Genomic DNA, 21669 nt, shown 5'->3' with positions numbered 1-21669 from the left:
TTTTTTGGATGCTGTGAAAAAGACTGCTCAATACTGACTATAGAAAGAATATAATAAAGAATTACCAAGTATTTGTTTGGGTTCCCACATTAAAAAAAATTTAGCTCAACATAAAAATGATGGAAAGGACACTGCAATAGATACTGACATGAGAATGTAATACATATAAGTACATCTTTTTTAAGTGTCCTTACATAGAACTTAATTTGACTTATTAAAAAAATTATGGCTTCTGAATACTGGAATGCTGCTAAGAAAGAAACCTCATTAAAATTATGAAAAATAAATTACTCTTGGCCTTCTGAACGCAACAGAATAAAAACAATATAAAACATATCTGTGATGAACAGGTATTTCTCATTCATGAAGTAATTTGACTATGTAACATATACTGCATTATGTACTAAAACAGAATTATATGAGGATATGCACAAATCACATGTACTTATCATCATACCAAGTGACATGAAGTATTTTGAGCATCTCAGTATTTTAGTATTCAAAATGTTCAAGCATAAAATGCAGAAGGATGATATCTCACAAGCTTATGTCATAAATGTCATCACTTGACATGAAGGACCTTTGTAGATGCAGAATATGTCTCTGATGTATATATACGCGTGTGTATATATGTGCACAAGTACACACCAACACAAAACGGTTATACACACACAGATACACACAGACACACATACTTAAATATATGCATAGCTAATGTGAGAAGAACAAGAGAAAATGTCATCTTTACTCCTGTCTCCAAATATGCCTTCTCATTTCTTTTTAGATATCTCAGTATTACAACATTATACAGCTGTTTATGAAATTAACATTCAAGAAGAGAAGAAACATTTATAGTAAGGAGTAAAGATGGACGCAGCATGACCAAGCATTAACTGGGTAACAGTGTTTGGTCAGATTAGTCATTCATTTATCTTTTTGTGTATCTTAGATCATATGGTAGAAAAAAGTTAGTTATTAAGTTTTGCAGTTATAAGTGACTTCCCCTTTTTGATTCCTCTATAAAGTGCCTTCTCTTATCTGAGGCATTTTTCAACAAAGTTGTTAATATTTTCAATTTATTTACAATAAGCTAAAAACCAAACACCACCAATATCCAAAAAAAAGAATGAAAACAAGTTTAATTCTACTCTATTTGGCAGTTTCTCACCTTCTAAAATTTAGCTGTACGTTCAACAATAATCTACAGTGCTTCTTGGTAGTGCTGTGCTAACACATAAAACAAAGAAGGAAAAACAAACAAATCCCTTCCAAAAAATTAACAGATCAGGGAATGATACCAAGCCTTTATTTAAAATACTGAAAGTTCATAAACTGCTGATTTTTTTTCCTTTTTGCCTTGATTTTCATTTCATATATTACACTGATAGATGTACTCCTTTAAATTTGTGCCTTATCCTACACTCAGTGCTACCCAAGGTAAGATTACACCTTTGATAAGATTACTTTCAACAGTATGATAGAATGACACCTCTCAATTCACATTTTTAAAACTTATTAACTATAAAATATCAAGTTCCCCCCCCTCCCTTTTTATTTTGGTTTTTTGAGACAGGGTGTCTCTGTGTAGCCTTGGCTATCTTTGACTCACTTCGGAGCCCAGGCTGGCCTTGAACCCACAGATCCACCTGCCTCAGCCTCCCCAGTGCTGGGATTACAGCCGTGTGTGCCCCAGCACCCAGTTCAAAACAGAGGTTTTTTTTTTTAACTTAAACAGTTAATGGACATTGACTACATTAACAAGTTCTTATATCTTAAGCCAGGCATTGATTTAAGAAGTCTGAGCTATTAAACTTACTCGGTTACAGTTTCTTGTTTAGATGGCTCCTCTCCAGCATTACTGGATATATCACCACTTAGATCTTGAATAGCTGTGGTATTAGCAAGCTGTGCTTGGTCCTCAGTTGATACAGTTACTGTATTTTCATTATCTACAGCAGCAGCCACAATGGAAGTAACCTCAGGTTCAGGAGCAACTGGAACACTTCCCACACTACTAGTAGGTGTGGTTGAAGTATTGGCATTAGCAGCAGCTGCAGCAGCTGCAGCAGCAGCAACAACAGCAGCTGCTGCTTCTGCAGCAGCCATGGTGCTCATAGTGGTAGGAATTTCTGTTGTAGGAACTGGGGCTGTTGATGTTGCTGTACATTCTTCTTGCTTGCTATACATTAAAAAGGGGGTGGGGAAGGAGAGACAGCACACTGGTCATTTCAATACTATAACAGTAAAACTAAATAAAGGCAATTATAAAATCGTAACACTAAAGGAATAATCAAAGGGCTAAACAAGTCCATTGATAGTAAACTAGAAAGCCACCCCTCCCCCCAAAAAATCACATAAGACTATATTAATTTTATGTTTGTTTTAGAGAATATCTACCCATACTGCCTAGGCTGGGCTCAGATTCATGAGGCTCAGGCAATACTGTATCCTTCACTGTGTTACCACTTCCAGCTTCTACCATTATTTGCCTTCAGCAAAACCTGCACAATAACATGTAATAGCATTGATATAAATGCTTGTATTTCCTAACATCCAATTACTTCAATAAAACCCCAGTGTTACTTTGCATAACATATTCTTATAAGAACTCTAAAATCTACATTTCAACCATTAAAGGGAAACTTTGTAGGCTGGGGTATATAGCTCAGTAGTTGATTATTAACATGCAAAGTACTGGGTCTATTCAAGACCAAACTACAAAAACAAAATTTAGTGTAAAGAAGAAAATATAGTTATTCCACTCAATCCCCAAGGAAGAAACTCAATTCAAGAACAATGCATTCCATATTAAAGTACTTGCTTGTCTAGCAAGGCGTAAGCTTGAGTAAATATACTTCCTTTTTAATCGTCCTGATGTAAAAATCTTCCAAAGATATCAAAATATTAGCCTAATTCTGTTAAGTAGCATTCATTTAAAAAAAAAAAAAAAAAATAAGAACACCTAAAATAAGAATGCCATAGAAACAGACAAAGTTGTAAACCATACTGATTGTCAAAATGGCTTACCTGCTTTCTTCAGCTTTGATCATGGCTATTAAAGAAAACAGAAAAGTTACCAACAAGTTTTTAAATATAACCACTGAACACAAACTCTAAAAGGAGATGAAAATATTACAATTTCATAGGATTTAATTTACTATCTGAAAAGCAATTTAAAACTCACTTTAAAGAGCAAGTGTTTGGCTTAGTTTCAAAGGCTCGATACAACAACAAAAAAATTTACAGCAGCGATTATGATTGTTGAGCAATCTTTCCCAACGCTGATGTTTCCAAAGGCTACTAGCCTTGTAAGTACTCTCTGGAAACATTAATAATTTAGGAATACAATAGTATTGTCTCCAGGGATGAGATGACTTTTTCAAAGACACTAAATGTAAGCTGGTACGGAACTCATGAAATTCCAGCACATCTTGTCATACTGACACTGACAAGCAGATAAGCAGCTATGCAGACCAACAATTTGTAGTCATATCAGAAATGAGCTTGATACTTGGGTAAGTAAACAATTTGTGCTTCTGTTGATAACATTATTTTAGGCTCACGCTCAGACAATTTAGATAGCTTTAGAAATTTAAGCAGTCAGCATGTTTGCATTCTAGGATCAGGTAAATTTAAAATTTGATGCTAAGATCTGTATCTTTAATTTTGTATCACTAGAGAATGAGGTGTTCCATGTCAGTGATGATAAAAGTGTAAGTCTATGAACATGTTTTTAAAACTGATCTCCCCTTAAAGGAAAATATTTCTGAAAAATCTATTTTAAGATTAAAATAAGAAAAAAAACATACAAACAAAAAAAAAAATAAGAGGTAACCATAAATAATCTGATCTAAAGTTGTAAATTAAAAGCTAAGTAAATGAATCTAATATAGCAGCATCATGTTTAAAATTGATTACTGCCAGATATTGTTTCATAGTATTAGCTCTGCTACTTCCTATAGTCTTTTACTTACCTAATCTAGAACAGATATAAAAGATTGTATTTTAAGGAGAATAAAGTAACTCAATTCTTATTCACATCACAAAGTCTGCTATTTTAATGCCTGAGTATTGTTAGATAAAAATCTTTCCTAAATTTTCAACGGTATTGAGTAGCTGACAGAGTAGAAAGCTATCCTTCTATAAATAAAATATTTAACATTACTTTCAGATAAAAAACACATTAATACTATTTTTATGATACTAAAACAAAATCAGTATTAAGTGTAATGTGATAATATATGGACAGAGCTGATTCAAGATCAACTACTACCTACTATTATTAAGTTTAGTCACATGTCCCATGTATGCACAAACATTCTGAGCAATACCTGTGAAAGTTTGTATGTGAATTTGTTCAACATTCATGTTTATTTAAAATACTAAAGTACCACTTTAAAATCTATAAGCTCATTTATAATATAACTCTTAAATAAAAGCAATTTTGTGAATTAATGTCTTTCACTGCAGATTTTTCCATTCATGGTTAGTGAAGATTAGTGACATACTCTAAATGTTAAATGTAACAGAAAATGAATTATCAAAGCAGCTCACCATGCAGGTTTGATTTTGTAATAAGACCTCCAGCAACAATGGTATTCTGGTATCCTAGTTTCAATGGAATCAAATCAAATAAAAGTCTATTTAAAATCTATAGAACTGAGATCTAGAGCAACAAGAAAATAAAGAGCCCATAAAACTGTTATATCATTTAAAATGTGCACAAAATTTAATTAAAAAGAGGAAGGCCTTAGTTTGAATAATCCTATTCAGGGAGGACTATTTCCAGTTGGCTGGCATATATGCAACAACTTTTCAGTAGAACTGTTTTCCCATCTTACCTTCAAGATCTTCAAGTTCCTTAGGTTTGGCCCAGCGGGACTCTTTTGTTTGAGAATTATAGTAGTAAGGCTTCCCAGAATCAGACTTGTACTCTTTCCATGGGCATTTAGACAACAGTTGCTAAAGAAGAGAAAAACTTTCAGCAGTCACACACCCCCTATCACTGACCATTCACATACTTTTCCCAGAGAGTGTATACCTGTGAACTTCACTGTGGCATGGTCTAAGTTGCTAATTATTGAATATGTTATTTAACCTTTATACTAACAGTACAGAATTTAGATTCTCTTCCACGAAAGAACACTACTGAAGAGAAAGTAAGGGATGCTTCAAAGCCAAGCACCTACCTGAAATTCAAATGTGTGTGCTTTTCCACTACACTTCACCACAGGTAAAAACTGCCATCCATAATTACTGAATGGAGTGTTCACATATTAATACAAATAAGACAAATAGAAAATTTGGGGAAAAGTGAAATCTGACACATCTATTCTAATGTTTTTGTTTCAAAGACAATAATTTGTTAGAACCCTAAGTGGATTATGTATGTGAGGACTCTTAGGAAATAATGAAGGTATGACAAAACCAGTATATAAAGCTAATGCATACGAAAGCAATTTGAAGTGCCATTAAATCGAAGTATCTCTCTGTGTGAGTGCACATATATGAAAAAGAAATAAATACTACCTATCAACCTTCCTTTTTTCAAACACTGTTCACATTAGATTGCTTGGGGAGAGGTGCATTTATTTATTGTCTTAAGTTCTTTGGTTAAGATAAGTAAAAATGGAATACTATTGGATAACTAAAACATTCTTCAGGGGAAGAAAAAAAATCACTTCTTTCTGAGCCTGACTATAAAACATATGCAATACTGCTTCTTTAATTTACTGCTTCAATCTTTTGTTTGTTTTGTTTTTTGAGAGAGGGTTTCTCTGTGTAGCCTTGGCTGTCCTGGACTCAGAAATCCACCTGCCTCTGCCTCCTAGAATGATGGCATTACAAGTGTGCGCCACCCCGTCTGGCTTACTGCTTCAATCTTAATTTTATCGTGTTTATCTATTTTGAATGGTGAAATATATTAATACAAAATAAACACCAGTTTAGAGGGATTTCCACAAAGAGAAAATATTCTACTCTAGGAAAGTATTTCATGGGTTATTTAATTTAATTACATCAAACCCCATGGTTAACTGGAACTGTTCATGTGTCTTTTGAGATCACACAGGTCATGCTGTATCAAGGAAAATTGCTTCCCCCTTCAATTTACTCTTTAAGACACCTCTGAGCATAGGAAACAGTACGCAAAGTCTGTCCATATAGGAAAACAAACGTTACAGTTCTTGCTGATAATTGTAACTTCACTAACGCACTCCACCCAATGTCTTTATTTACTCGTTTGAGGTACACAGGAACTGCTCTCTGAAGCTTAACATAAAATTCTAGGAACTATATATACTCAAGCTACTTAATAGTTCTAATTCCTAGTCTTCAAACATTTACCTCAGCAGGTGTTTTAAGATCATCTGGCTTTTCCCAGGTAGACTGTTTTGTTTCAGTATTATAATAGTAAGTCCTTCCATCAGGGGATTTATGTTCTGTCCACATTGATTTCTAAAGGAAAAAAAAATTATTGACATGTATACTATACAACAGTGAATATCCATGAGTTACAAGGTAGCAAGCATATGAATGCCAAATTTAAGTATAAAATGACTATATTTTATTTAAGAGTTCAAATCACCTAAAGTAATTTGTCAATGGATGTAGAAAAGGAACTGAAAAACAGAACATTTAAATATAGCTCAAAGGTAGACTGGATCAATTAAGATTTTGGGACTGTCATGACCGTTCTCAGAAAAACAGTAACATTTTACCTTATGCACAAAATAATCCTCCACCAATATAAATCTATTCCACTGGGAAAATTATATAAACTAAATAAAGATAAAATATAGGTATATAAATCATGTATTTATCTAGTCTAATTTTTAAAAAGTACTTGGGCAATGTTCTACATTGGTCCTCTATAAAGACACAGTTCAAAAAACTGAAAAAATAAAAATAAAAATGGTTTATTGCAAAAACCACCGGCAAGATGAAATGGGGTGGCGGTTGGGGTGAGGTGGTAGTGGTGACACACTGAATCCAAATATTTCAAACAAAAAGAAATGAGATTTTCATGTGAAACTATATGTAAATCTACTCCTAATCAAGGAACCAACAAACTTGAAAGTGAAGCCTCACCACGATACTTTAATGTTGTTTACTTACAAGTTGGTCTTTTCTTGGCATCAGCTTTTTATACAGTCACAAATTTAACCATGGTATATGAGAAGGGTTACAAAGATGATCTACACTCTACTTTTCAAATGTAAGATTACTCTATATAACACTAAGTAGAAGAACAATTGGTATCACTTGCTTACTCAACACTTAAGATTTTATTTTAAACTTATTAACAAAGTTATTATGACTGAATTTTATCATGCATCACTTGTGTGCTTGCATAAAGGGAAACAAAGTAGTGAAAATATTCCGTCAATTTCCTCAAAACAAGGCCACTTTTTCCCCAGAAAACTAGAATATTTTTGTACCTTTCTGCCAACTGTAACTTTTCATAGGAACATAGTTCCTATGACTAAGTGTTTACAAATACCTTGTTGATTATAGCAATATTGTACTTAACAAAACGAAAGAATTTGGTTAATAATTCAATTAAATGAGTTATATCACAGTGCATATTACATTATTAGTGTGCAGTCACTGAAGAAAAATTAAAGCTGAAACAAATCCCATGTTAAGCTATAAAAAAAAACAAAACAACAACAAAAACCAAAGATGTATCTAACATAGCACTTTACAGAACATAGACCAAAACAAACAAGAGAACATTAGGTACAGATGTAAATAAGCACTGATGGGACACAGTTACAGTACGCCAGTCATATGCTTGTGCAATTCTTTCCAACTTTGACTCTTAGCACTCAGATGGTGCTCTTAAATACCGAGCCATTTCTCCAGACCCTATTTTTACGTTTTAGAGCAATCTTCAGGGTGATTTCCACACAGCTATCTTCATTTACACAGTCCTCAACAGTCAATAAGGTTCTCATGACATACCCTTGTTGTTTTTAAGCAAAATCCCAAACTTCCAATTTTTAACAATAAGCCTGAAGAACTAGACGCACGGGTGAAAGCCAGAGAGGCAGAGAAAGCACCTAGCTGACTATTCAACTGACATTCCATTTGGAAAAAAGGGCCTTTTCCTTCTCCATAATGTCTTAAAAATCCTTCAAACTGAATGTACCTTTCTACTTCCTGTGCATCTCTATCCATCCTCTCGACTTCCTCTAACACTCTTATGGTGTTTTCCTATGTTCACTTCCTGTCAGTTGGTTGTTTGCTTGCCTCTTGACCTACCTAGGGTTACCTTTATTTAATCCTGTTTACAGAAATCTCTTAAGTGTGCTAGGACTGAGCCATACCACAACCATCTGTTTACAATAAACAGAAAGTTCCTGGATTAAGGGTGTGTGCTAGGGCTGACCCACACAAACTAGGAACAGATTTTTCCTGTACACAATTTCTGGGTTCACAGTGTGATCAAATATCTGGCAACATACCCTCTCCAATCCTAGTTGTCCCTTATTAATGACAGTCATTCTGACTGGATATGGTATGAATTTTTGTACTTTTCCCCCCTAAGCCTGTAAAATACGACATCGGAATTTTGTAAGGCATTACATTACATCTTTAATTTTGAAAGTTACTTCTATGGTATTTTACATTTATTGACTTACAAATGTTGAACCAACTTTGCCTTTCACAGATGAAGCTTCCTTATTTCTAAGTTATAAATCATTACTTGTGTTTTATTTTTTACTATTGAAATGTTGGGGGAAATGCAAATCCAAACTATTTTAATTGAGTTCAAAATATTGGTAAACCAGCAGAGAAAACCCAAAACACCAACTATTCATTTGGCCTTGGAACTGCAACAAAGAAATATACAATATAGTTGTGATTCGAGAGTCTTGAAGACCAGGAGCTGGGGGACTGGCCATCCAGAGCTGTTAACAATCAAATGACAGCAATAATCAAAGCTCATTATTTTAAAACTAAACAAGTGACTGAAGAATTCAGCATAGGCCATTAGCAGCCAGTAGGTGGTGTTGCTGCATGAACTAACAAAAAACAATAAAACCCTTCTGAACCTTCATTTCCTCTTACTCTGTGTAACAACAACAGATTATGATGTGCTGACAAATGGCTTTTGAATCCCACTGCATCTGAGATGTTCAGCAAACTGATGAGTTGCACTAAAAAAACCTCACATGCCTGAAGCCAGCAGATGAACAGAAAGGGTTCAAAATTCTTCCCTCAAAATGCTTAACCACACATGATATAACCAACACTCCAAAACTGAATGAATTACCAAGTTCATTATTTAATATCTTATCTTTTGTCAACTTAACCACTTCTTCAAATACTCTGCAACTTTTTGCAGGGAATACATTTCTATAACCAAGGAGATGAAGAAAATACATTCCGAGAATTGCTGAATCTGGAAGGAAATCATTAAAAGAAAAAACAAACTAAAAATGTTGTCAAGGTGGTGTGAGAAATGGAAACCCTCACATACTGTTGTTGGGAATATAAATCAGTACAACCACTTCAGAAACATGAGGGTCTTCAAGAAACTAAACTAGGATTTGCTATATGATTTCACAGTTACTTCTTGAAGGAATCAAGAAAGACTTGCACATCTACATTGAACAAGACAGACAAGTTATATAATTACTCTATACAATTCCTATAAATAATGAAGAACTTATATAAATGTGTTTATAAAATTAAGTCATAAGGAAAGTTATTTTGTCTGCAAGAAACTGAAACTGGAGACCATAATTTAAATAGAAATTATGTCCCATCTATAAAAATATCACAAACTCTTGTATACGAAACCTAGATTTATAAAGTAGAAAAAAGGACTTACTTGCGAAACCTAGATTTATAAAATAGAAAAAAGGACTTACTTGAGAAGAGGGAAGGGATCAAGGGGATAAATATATTCAAAGTTAATTATACAAATATGAAACTGTCGTAGAAAAACCCATTATTTTGTATACTATGTGTCAATGCAAATAAAAATAGTATTTGAAGTAGAATTTTTTTCTTTTTCTTTTCATTTTTTGGGACAGGGCTTCTCTCTATAGACTCACAGAAATCTGGCTTCTGCTTCCCAAGTGCTGGGATTAAAAGTGTGCACTGCTGCCACAACCTGGCTTAAGAAGAAATTTCTAATTAAATTATCTGTTTACTGTAAGACAAAGAGTTTAAAGTACTAACTAGTATATAAGAGAAATACTCTAACAACTATAGAGTTTTCTTCATAAGATAAAGCAAGTTGTTAAGTAGTTACTAATATTTGCTATATGAATGTGTAGTAATACATTCATGAAAACAAATTATGCAACTTTTAAAAACCATGGCACTTTTGAAAGGAAGAAACCTCCATGCCTTGCTTTTAAACTGATGACAGAGATTTGAAATTAGGTTCTCATGTTTGTAGAGTAAGCACTTTTCCCAATAAGCCATCTTTCCAGCTCCAAAAACCTGTTTTTCTTGCCCCATCCTCACTCCAATTCTTGTCTTTTCATTAACTCATACACAACTCCTTATCTTTTGGTTTGTTGGAGCAGTAAGCCAGACAGTACTTGCCACAGTGATGTCTGTCAAAGTGACTGACCATGAAATCTCCAACACCACTTTCATCAGGACACTCTCAACCAAGGCAACCAACTGTACATTTTCATCCCTCTCACGGTATCCAGCACAGCAAACAACCTTTCTCTTATGTTCACTCTTCTTGGGAGCAGTGTAAGACTTCTTCCTTTTCTCTGCACCATCACCAAGTCTCTACACAGGATGGAGGGTGGACTCCTTGTGAATGCTGTAGTCAGGCAAAGTGTGGAGTCTTCCAACTGCTTACCAGCAAAGAGCAGCCTTTGCTGACCAAGAGGATTTCCCTCCTTATCCTGGATCTTAGTTTTGACATTTTCTACAGCAGCTGAGGGTTCAACCTCAAGGGTGATACTCTTCCCCATAGGGGTCTTTATGAAAATCTGCATCTTGGCAGAGATTCTATCATCATACCGATTGAAAAGCCAAAAATCTGTTAAGAAGGCACCATATCTCATAATAGTTATGAACCAGCATGTGGTTGCTGGGAATTGTACTCAGGACCTTTGGGAGAGCAACCAGCGCTCCTAACCTCTGAGCCATATTTCCAACCCCAAAATTATTTTTTAAAGAGAAGTCTCAACATTTGGCATGGAAAACTAAGAATTGGGTTAGCAAATAATAAAAAAGGATCAATGCAGCATTGTTGATGAAACATAAGAAGTAAAAACAGGAGTTTAAACAGTACTTACTGCACCAGATGCTGCACCTAAAAAACAAAGTATTTACAGTGGTAAGTAATGAGTTGTCCCATATGGCCTGTCTGTTTGTTTCCTAGTCCACAAATAAAACGTCTAAGCATAAAACTTTTTCAGAACTTGAGCTTTCAATCTCCAAAATTAACTGTCAGCTGCCAAATAAGAAACATTCATCTTGTTTTCTGACTATTCCAGGTGTGAATCTCACCTAAATTCCTTTCTTTGTTATATAAACTGCTATAGTTCAACAATGCCTCTATTCTCAAACCCTTGCCAAACTCCGTTACTTTGATCCCATGCATGTACTATTGTATAACACATGAGATACCACATACTCCTGCTTAAAATTTAAATTACAACTAATTAAAAAAAAAAGTGGTTCCTCAATTGTACTACTCACATTTCAAATCCCAAGTTACATGTGGCTAGTAGTAACTGTCTTAGATGGCAAGTATAGGACACAGACATGCACACACGTGTATCCCTTTATGATGTAAAGGATTTCCTGGTGCTAGTGACAAAGCTCATGCAGATAATTTCTAAGTTTAGAAACTAGTCAACTTAAAATAAGTAAAAACAGAAGCCCAAGAAGAGCAAATACTTTATTTCTAGCAAGCAGAGCTATTACCCTTTTCCATGTTCCCTAAGTAGAAATACTGCATTGTGCAAGTATACTCTGAGCTCTGATTATATTGACAAGATTGTTAAGCAATGAAATTCCAATCTAATGTTCTAATATATAAATTCTTAGTATTTAATAATAATTACAAAATTTAGAAAATTATGAGTAGCAAACACTATTCACATAATAAATTTTAATTAAGGATTCAATTATAAATGTTTTCTATTATCAGATATTGAGAAAATATTAAGAACCAATCATAAGGATGAGTTTAAAAAACCTAATTTTTATGTGCATGAGTGGTTTCCCAGCATGTGTAGCCATGCATGCCTGGTGCCTGAGAAGGACAAAAGAAGGCATCAGATCCCCTGGAACTGGGACTACAAGTGGTTGTTAACCCAAGTGAGAGTGAGGAATGGATGCCAGGTCCTCTGAGAAAACATTTAAGTGCTCTTAGCTGAATCATCTCTTCAGCCCTAGGTACCACTTTCATTGTTAGACTTGTTATACTATGGCTGTAACTTTGCAAATGAAGTCCACCATACACTGTAGACATACCTGCTGCTACATCCATACTATTTACTCCAGGCTGAAAGAAGAGAAAATAAATTACTAACATTCAAATCATTCACACTACATTTTATACACACAATGTAAATCAGTTTCATGGGTAATCTGTAAGCCACTAGTGGTTTTAACTCTCAGGCTTACTATACATTTCAAGAATCAACAAAGTTGGAGGGTAACTTAATCACTTGAAGACACTGCCCAGCTATCAACTGTATGCAGAACTACAACCTTTCCCTCTCAATTCTGGAGTCTACAAAGCTAGAAAAAAAATTTTTTTTATTAATTAAGCAATAAAACTTACCAATACTAATATACTAGAAATAGGGCCTCATAGACCTCAGGATATTTTTGTAATGAAGTGTATGCAAATGTTAATAGTTTGACTAAAACACTAAAAACTTACTACTTTAAATAAGTATGTCACACCTGTTCATTAAAACCAATGGGCTCTGGGCTGGAGAGATGGCTCAGTGGTTTAAGAGTGCCGTCCTGAGTTCAATTCCCAGCAGCCACGTGGTGGCTCACAACCATCTGTAATGTTATCTGATGCCCTCTTCTGGCCTACAGGTGTACATGCAGTCAGAGCACTGTATACATAGTAAGTAAACAAACAAATACACAATAAACAACAACAACAAAAACCAAACAAAAAAACAACCAATGGGCTCTCAGGAAATAAACACGCTTTATCTAATATCATAGTTATTTATATATCACTAAATCACTACCTAAGTGTGACAATAAGTCTTTATTCAAGAACATTCTGAGTTAATTTATGGCAGCTGAAGTTTCAATAAAATGGGGATTTTAAAATCAAGTCTTCTCATTTTAAATTGAGTATCAATTTTTAATAGCACCTAATAATTAAAATGTCACCTTTGAAAATATTACAAGACTACTAACATGGCTTTCCCTCACAAACTGTTTAAGTGACTTGTTTATTACAGAATTAATTTAATCACTGAACATGTATATATGTTGCAATGTGATGCTCCATTATAATTTCCATGTTATACTCTAATTTTGGGGTGGCCTATAAAGTACATGCACACTGTTATTCATATATGAAAGTAATCAAAACCCAGAAAAATAATAATTTTCATAAGATTACTAACCGGTAAGGCCGGTTGCATGGAAGCCTGAGACATATGAGACATCATCATTCCTGACATTACTGAAGACATCATTCCAGGCATCTAAAATAAAAGTTAAAAAACAGTTACCACGGAAGATCCAAATACTGTACAGGACTGTAAGTATCACACAGCTCAAACTACGCTACTGTATCGTATGCTTAGTAAGTGCTTGTTGAATGAATGAAGTATTCTATCACAATCCTGTTCCAAGACTTACACCGTAATTCATATGTACGGTAAAAAATATTATAATTAATTTAGAAGAACAGATTGTTGTATTATTCTGACTCTAACTTAAAACTACTCATTTCCTTTTAGTTTTCATTGAATATTGTTTCTTCCTTCTTTGGAACAAGAGACTGTAAGACAAAAAAATCTTAGTATTTTCTTAATCTGTACTGAATAAATTTTACAGTAGTCCGATCCTTTTCAAAAGCTTTGATCAAAGGTGCTTAAAATCTAAACACTGACTTAAAATGTACATAAATAAATGCCATTTAATCATAAGTATAGAAAAGTACATAAATACCTGGATATACTTGTTTGAGAATTTATTTTAGTCTACTAACAGCTGCAATTAAAATCTGAGTAAGTACTAAGCATGAATAAAAATTATCAAAATTTACTTTCTAAAGGATTTGATCAAACATTTATCTGTTACATAAAATAAATACAGTTCCATATTAGAATTTTGACTTTAACATATTAAGAATATCAAAAGAATCTACGAAACTTGTACGGTGACAAAAATTGCAATAATCACAGGTACTAGGACAAGGAAACTGGTTATTCAAGTTTCAAAATAAATGAACAAGTTATAAAACACGAACAGAAAAATATAAGCACATTGATCAATAGGAAAATATAAAATTATGTAAGAATAGCTATGTCCAGTTTGATTACTTGTGAAAACTGAAAGTGAAATGGGCTGGAATATCTGCAGACTAGCATGGGGTGAACAGACTTAAAAATGCTAAAAAATCATTTAAACCATTGGGCAGAAATTATGGTTAGAAGAATGTGATAGAGTACTTGGAACACAAGATCAAAATACTTTATAAAAAGTACAAGATTTGAAAACAAGCATGGACACCTCCAAAACTTAACTAAGATTAAAAAAGTAACATACACTTTAAGAAAAAAAAAAAAAAAAAAAAGACAAGCAAGGAATAATTATGCTTGTTTCCAAAACTATCTACCCTTCAACTGTGTTTTAGGAAACAATAGTAAATCAAACAAGTAACTTGCCATGAGAAAGCCACTCTAAGAGCACAGTGGGAAAGTCTAAAATGGCCTATGAAACAAATAAAAAATTGGTAGTGCATTCCAAGCTAGAATCCTAAGATCATTTCAAAAGTAGAAGTTTAAAAACCTAAAAGAAAAACAGTAATTTCTCCTAAGGGGGAAAAAAAGTACTTTAAAAATTTCTCTGGTGCCTCATATTTGACCATGTCCCCTGGAGGAGGAGACCTGGTGGCACTCAGAGGAAGGACAGCAGGTTACCAAGAAGAGACTTGATACCCTATGAGCATATACACGGGGAGGAAGTCCCCCCTCAGTCACAGTCATAGGGGAGGGGAGTAAGGGGAAAATAGGAGGGAGGGAGGAATGCGAGGATACAAGGGATGGGATAACCATTGAGATGTAACAAGAATAAATTATTTTTAAAAAATAAATTATAAAAAAAAAAGAAAAAAATTTCTCAAATTTTAAAACACTTCAAAATTGTTCACTGGTGTGGAAATCAGTTATGGTTAGAAAGTAAGATGTGATAGAAAATACAAAGCCACAGTCTTCTACAGCATTTTTCCTAAGTCCTGGCAGGTCCAGTTTAACTTCATATGCTTTACCTGACAAACTCAATTGTAAATGTTAAAATTTTCATATAACTAAATAGTCTAAAAGTGAAACTAATGGTATGAATACGAAACTAAAGAAAGATCTATTTTCCTGAGCCCCCATTACCTACTTAGGAAATGTTACCAATCATTCCTATTATTCTAAATACAAAACACAGAAGCACATTTTACATTTTTGAAAGCAATGGATTTAGTTATACTAGTTACTTGGCAGCACCCCCAATTTGAGACTAATGAAATCTGAGACTAATGAATATATTCCTTTTGCTGTTTTAACATCAGTGTTAATGAAAGTGAATCCAGGGTATAAACTTAAAGTAAAGTGGACTGTGTTTTAAATCCTCACAAGTAGTTTAGTCTTCTTTTCCCCAAACAAAAACTGGGGTAGTCAAGTTTCCTTATTGTCTTTGGCATGGTATGTTAAAATTTTCTTGCTTCACATAGAGTGTATAGCCAACTCTAATTGTAAAGTCTTTTAGATTCCTATTTGCCACCCCCCATTGTTAATAAACCTTTAAGTTAAAAGAAAAATGACCTTAAAAAGGAAATATTCTTAGCTTAATTGCTACGATAATGTCACAACAATTTCATAGACTTATTATTTTCTAAGCACAAAAGGTCATTCGCATTATCTTAATGTGACCTATACTATAAAACCAAAACAGTCACTTTTTACAAATTTCCATTTCTATTTCTTTGGCCAATATATAAAGTACTGTAATAACTACAACTTTAGTTATTAAGACCAGAGACAGAGTGTTTGAGTTAAAGTAAACACTGAGGAGTAACAGACAGAGTGCTCTTAACTGCTCAGTCATCTGTCTAGCCCTGCAGTAGGGGGAGTTTAAAGCCAGCCATTAAGATATTTAAGCTAGGTATGGTGGGTGACACTCTTAATAAATCTCTGTTACTACACTACTGGCTGAAGAAGAAAAACCAGAAGCTCAAGATCAGCAACAAGATCTTGACTAGATATAAAAATAGGACGGCAGATGTACGATCAACACTAGAGCACTTGTCTAGTGGTGCATGAGGCCTTGCACTCAGTGTGGAGTACTGGAGGGAGTAAAGAAACACAAATTTGAGGATAATATTCAACAAGTAAAAATGAGTGCCCATCACACAACCTATTCTGTTGCTCTTAGCTCCTAGAAAGTTTGTCTTATTTAGCACTTTATGTACTTTTAAAATAAAAATAGTAATAAAACAGCATTAGCGCTACAGAAGTTGGACAAAGGGCTCTTAACTCAGCAGTTAAGAGCACTGACCAATCTTCTAGAACTCTGGTTCTATTCCCAGTACCTACATGGAGCCTCACAATCATCTATAACTCCAGCCATAGGGGATGTGATACCCCATCTCAAAATAGCAAAAGTAAATTACAAACGAAACAGACTATAATGTAAAGTTAACATATTTTTCATTAAATGTTTCTATAAAAGGTAAATATTTTTTATAATTTCTTAACATGTAGAAAACATGTATTAAGACAACTCCTAGTTTTTAAAAGTAGTTCATTAAATACAACCTACAGAATTTAGAAATTCTAAAGTCAATAAAGTAGTCCCTTCCACCTTTTATCACATCTGGATTCATATCCCAGCTTCAGTAACTTATGGTCAGTGTGGGTATGAAAATATTACACGAAAGCTTTAAAAGTAAATTCATAAGTTTTTAACTTATGGGTTGTGTGTGTGTGTGTGTATGTGTGTGTGTGTGTGTGTGTGTACATACCACAACTGAAGTCCTCTCCAACCAGTCGTGCTTATTAGATCTATCTCTGAAGTATTGCAATGTGTGTGTGCACAAGTTCACGTAATCTTCATTTTACTTAATAATGGCTCCAACCCTTAAGTATAGTAGTGATACAAAGGAAGTATCAGGGAACAAAATTTCCAAGGATAAACTCTAGCATTAAAAGGTTACACAGCAGGGCATTTGGGGAGAAAAGCAAACATGTACTTATGGTTTGGTTTTAGAAATCCACAGGAAATCCTAGAAAACTTTATAGGTACCCTTCATGCTCTGAGGCAGTTAATTCAATTGACTATACAATTTTATACATTTTTTTTTCCTGAGACAGGATTTCTGTGTAGCCTTGGCTGTCCTGAACTCACTTTGTAGTCCAAGGTGGCCTCAAACTCAGAGATCTGCCTGCCTCTGCCTCCCAAGGGCTGAGATTAAAGGTATGTGCCACCACTACCTGGCTTTATTTTGTAATTTTATATAGAGAAGCAGCCTAGCAATGCTATAAAGTAAGACTAGCAGAATTCCTATCCTAGCTTGACTCCTTAAAGAGTTTTGGAATCTTGAGATGCTATGACACTGACCTCTCTGGACCTCAATTTCCCATCAACAGTAAAGAATATTATCTGACAAGACTTATTGTAGGATATCAAATTCAATAAAAAATGCAAGGCAATTATAATAGTGCTCGACTAAAACTACTAGATAAGATAGCTCACAGTATTCACAGTTTTAGTACCACCCAATGGATAATAAACTCTCAAAATGTTTATCTCATGTAAAATGGAGACATATTTATATAATCTATACATACCCCTGGTAAATTTTAAATCATATCTAGGCTTCTTATACTACCATATAAATATTATATGCTACCTTGTTATATTGCAAAAATGTCTAAACACATACAGTATAGACCCAAATCTTTCTTTAAATATTTTTTACTTATCCATGATTGAATCTATGTGTAGTACCTGAAAACAAGAAAGACTAACCAATAATACTTTATTAGTTGTTTTGTTTTGTTTGTTTGTCTGAGACAGGGTTTCTCTGTGTAACAGCCCTGGCTGTCCTAGACTCACTTTGTAGACCAGTCTGGCCCAGAATTTACAAAGATTTGCCTGCCTCTGCCTCCCAAGTGCTAGGATTACAGCCATGCAGCATCCTGCCTGGCAAATTATTACTTTCAACAGAAATCAATACATGTAAGAAGAAGTCAATCTCAGATTAAGGATCGCATTTAATGCTGGCTCTACAATGATAGTATACAATTCATTTAACTCTCTAGACCATTCAATTACTAAATACAACCTCAACAAATAGAGTCAACTCCGTTTTTAGACATGAGGATTAAATTCAATAAGGTATATGAATTTCTCAAAGCTTATACAAAAGCAAGGATAGAGAATTATAATCTTTCACAACAGATTATGCAATATAAATTTAGAAGTATAGTACAATGAAAATGAGTACGAGTGTTTTTTTTAAATTCAAGAAAGATCTAAATTCAAATAGAGAAACATAGACAATAGTGGTTCTTCTTAAGTTTTATAGAATTAAGGACTATAAATTTTATTCTATAAATGTCATCTAAAGCCATCTTTGGGACACAAGACCACTATTAATTCCCCTTTCGTGTTCTTCAAGCTAGATTCATTATTACATCCATCTAAATCTTTTTTTTTTAAGTACTAAAAGGCAACATTAAATATGGCATGCTTCACCTAACAGCAGACACATTCACTGATTAAATAATGTATACATACAGAAACTCAGATGGTAAAAGTCAGTCAGTCAGTCACTGGATACAACCTTATCGTTTACCAAGAGGCCTAATGAACACAAGATGTATGAGGCTACTGCCATGTAACATGAATTATTTTATTACAATGACTTTGTGTTTGTAAGTACATTCTAAACCAATAAAAAGGATAGAATAGCAAACACACAGTCTGACATACAGTCTATAAGTACACAAATCTACAATAGAGTCTATTGGTACCATTACTAACTCAAGTATTATGCATTATAAATGACTTGTATGAGATTGTCTTTAATGACTGGTACAGTTGTACATTACCATTAACACACGAACAGTATTTTGTGCTATGACCACAGGATGGCTATGTCACTGGGCCATTACTGTAGGAAAACTATAACACAAAACATTTGGATATCTAAATATAGAAAGTATATAGTAAAAAAAATACCAGGTAATAAAAATTTTGATCTCCGCTATAATCTTATGAGACTACTATCATACATGCAGCCATTAAGTTGACTGAAACATTATTATGAAGCACACAGAAATTAATAAAGTCTAATTCACTAGAGCAGCAACCTTTCCAGACTATATTATGAAATATGCAATTCCAAACCCATGCTTTCAAAAGGAACTTAAGGTTCTGAAGACCAGGATCTGATGAATGATTCTGTTTATAATGTAGTAAGAATTTTCATTTAAAAAGGAAATCAAAGTTTAAATTTATTTAAATGAAGAATTAGAGCCACAGATACAGTAAACTGTATTTCAACCCAGGACCGTCCTCAACTGCCTAACAGCACCAAACTCATTTTAAGCATACTAAGAAATAGATTTGAGCCCATCAATGTAAATATAAAATCTTTATTAACTGCTACTTAGAATTAAACATTGCTTAATGTGTGGTAAATTGAGTAGAGGGTAAAAAAAAAAAAAAAATGTCTATGACATTTCCAAGAGACCAGGAATATTCTGACACTCTCAGTATCGCCAGCCATTCCACACATGATGGGAGGTTAAAAGCAAGATACATATCACATTTACACAGAGAGCATTCGTAAGAGACACAGATGTCTACTGACAAAAAGGAGTCTGAAGGGATAAGATAACCAAGCGAACACCTACGGACAACTTCAACGAGAGGACATCATCGACCCACTCGCACAGGTACACATCTATATTAGGAAGTTTTTACTAAGTGTTGGTAGTATTTATGATCAAGAGGCTACTAGGGAAACAAGGTGGGGCAGACAAACACTTAGCAGCAGTTTAAAAATGTTCCTTTAAGACTTCCCAATAGCAGTATTTTGTATGTCTCAAAAAGGGAGTGATACAGTCCATTCTATCAAACTAAGATAGTCTTCTTAGGTCATTCTAAACATTAATAGTTAAAAACATTATTGGAGCCCAAGTTTTGAGTGAGTAAATACTTAAATGAGTTACCTTGTAATAGTAGATGAAATAATCACAACTATAGTCTTACTAGTAAAACCTGTCAAAATCTAACCACAATATAAAAATGAAGACATTGCCCTAGGTTAATGTTCTTTATAAAGAAAAATATTTGCTTGAGAGAAGTAAATGGATAAAAACTACCTAGACATGTGAATTTCAAGTAGATAAGCTGAAAAATACCATGTGTCTTTTAATGACTGGCTAATGGTAAAAATGAAACAACAAAGTATCTCACCAGTAAGATAAATTTAAATACTAAAACACTGATTATCTACAAAAGCCCTCTATTTCAACCCCTCCCTCCCAGCAGGGTTTCTCTGTTGGCCTTGAACTCAAGAGGTCCACCTGCCTCTGCCTGGGATTAAAGGCATGTGCCATACAAATCCCTCTGTATGTTGTAAAGAGTATACGGCAAGATTTCCTCCTCAATGACATGACTCAGCTAGAAATACATGTGCCTATCATTATCAAAAAACTACTTATATGTGTATGTATATACATAGTTATATATATTCCCCAAATTATTCCATTTTATCTGTTTTTGCTAAATGCAAAAGCAATAATGATTCAGATAAAAGCAGAGACAACGTAAAGTCACAAGTAACCTTTAGACACACCTCTATCAGCTACATTTTATTTAGCTTACATTGTAGGAAATAGTATCTATTCATTTCATTCATTCAACAAGTATTACTGAGCACTCACAACACACCAAGAACTGTGCTCAGCCCCAACAATTCGTAAAAAGAACCTAGTTCTTGCTAAGCTCTAAGAGCTTATAACCTATTACTTGTTTTGAAAATAGCAAATGAGAAAACATTGAGGAAAAACAAAAGAAGAAAATGTCATTAAGTGCCAATAAAACAGTAAAAATTCCAAACATTGAATAGGTGTTAAATAATTTAGAGAGGAGGTAAACACTGTTCAAATTATTTGAGGAAATAATTTAGGCAAGCAAAGATGTCATGGTAACAGTGATCTTGGAAGCAGTAGTGTAAGCTTACAGTCAAGAGCTAATGTAACCATTTAAGGCACCACGAAAAGATTAGTATGAGCTCATATTAGGGATTATAAAAACATGCATCTCTGAATGTTGTTTTGATATGTATTACAGAATATCTTTCAAAACTTAAGCTGTGGAATTCAGATACTAGGCTACAGATACAGAACATTGGCAATTTTTAAGCAAAGAAATACATTTTACTTTTTATTTTTTGATAGGAGATAGAAGCAC

General features: G+C 33.9%; 1 protein-coding gene and 1 pseudogene across 1 annotated transcript in view; both read right to left on the bottom strand.

Moving 5' to 3' along the window:
- Prpf40a (pre-mRNA processing factor 40 homolog A) overlaps positions 1-21669 on the bottom strand; it is a 47258-nt gene that overhangs the window by 20184 nt on the left and 5405 nt on the right. Inside the window, 8 exon segments of the mRNA XM_051166759.1 lie at positions 1817-2179; positions 3028-3052; positions 4555-4608; positions 4842-4962; positions 6346-6456; positions 11280-11296; positions 12466-12496; positions 13593-13673. Of these exon segments, the coding sequence (XP_051022716.1) occupies positions 1817-2179; positions 3028-3052; positions 4555-4608; positions 4842-4962; positions 6346-6456; positions 11280-11296; positions 12466-12496; positions 13593-13673 (803 nt within the window).
- LOC127207361 (ubiquitin-40S ribosomal protein S27a-like) lies at positions 9982-11044 on the bottom strand (annotated as a pseudogene).

This window comes from Acomys russatus, chromosome 24 (assembly GCF_903995435.1).
Source record: "Acomys russatus chromosome 24, mAcoRus1.1, whole genome shotgun sequence".
Taxonomy (NCBI): Eukaryota; Metazoa; Chordata; class Mammalia; order Rodentia; family Muridae; genus Acomys; species Acomys russatus.
The sequence above is the reverse complement of the archived record's forward strand: the minus strand, read 5'-3'. Positions and strand labels throughout refer to the sequence as shown.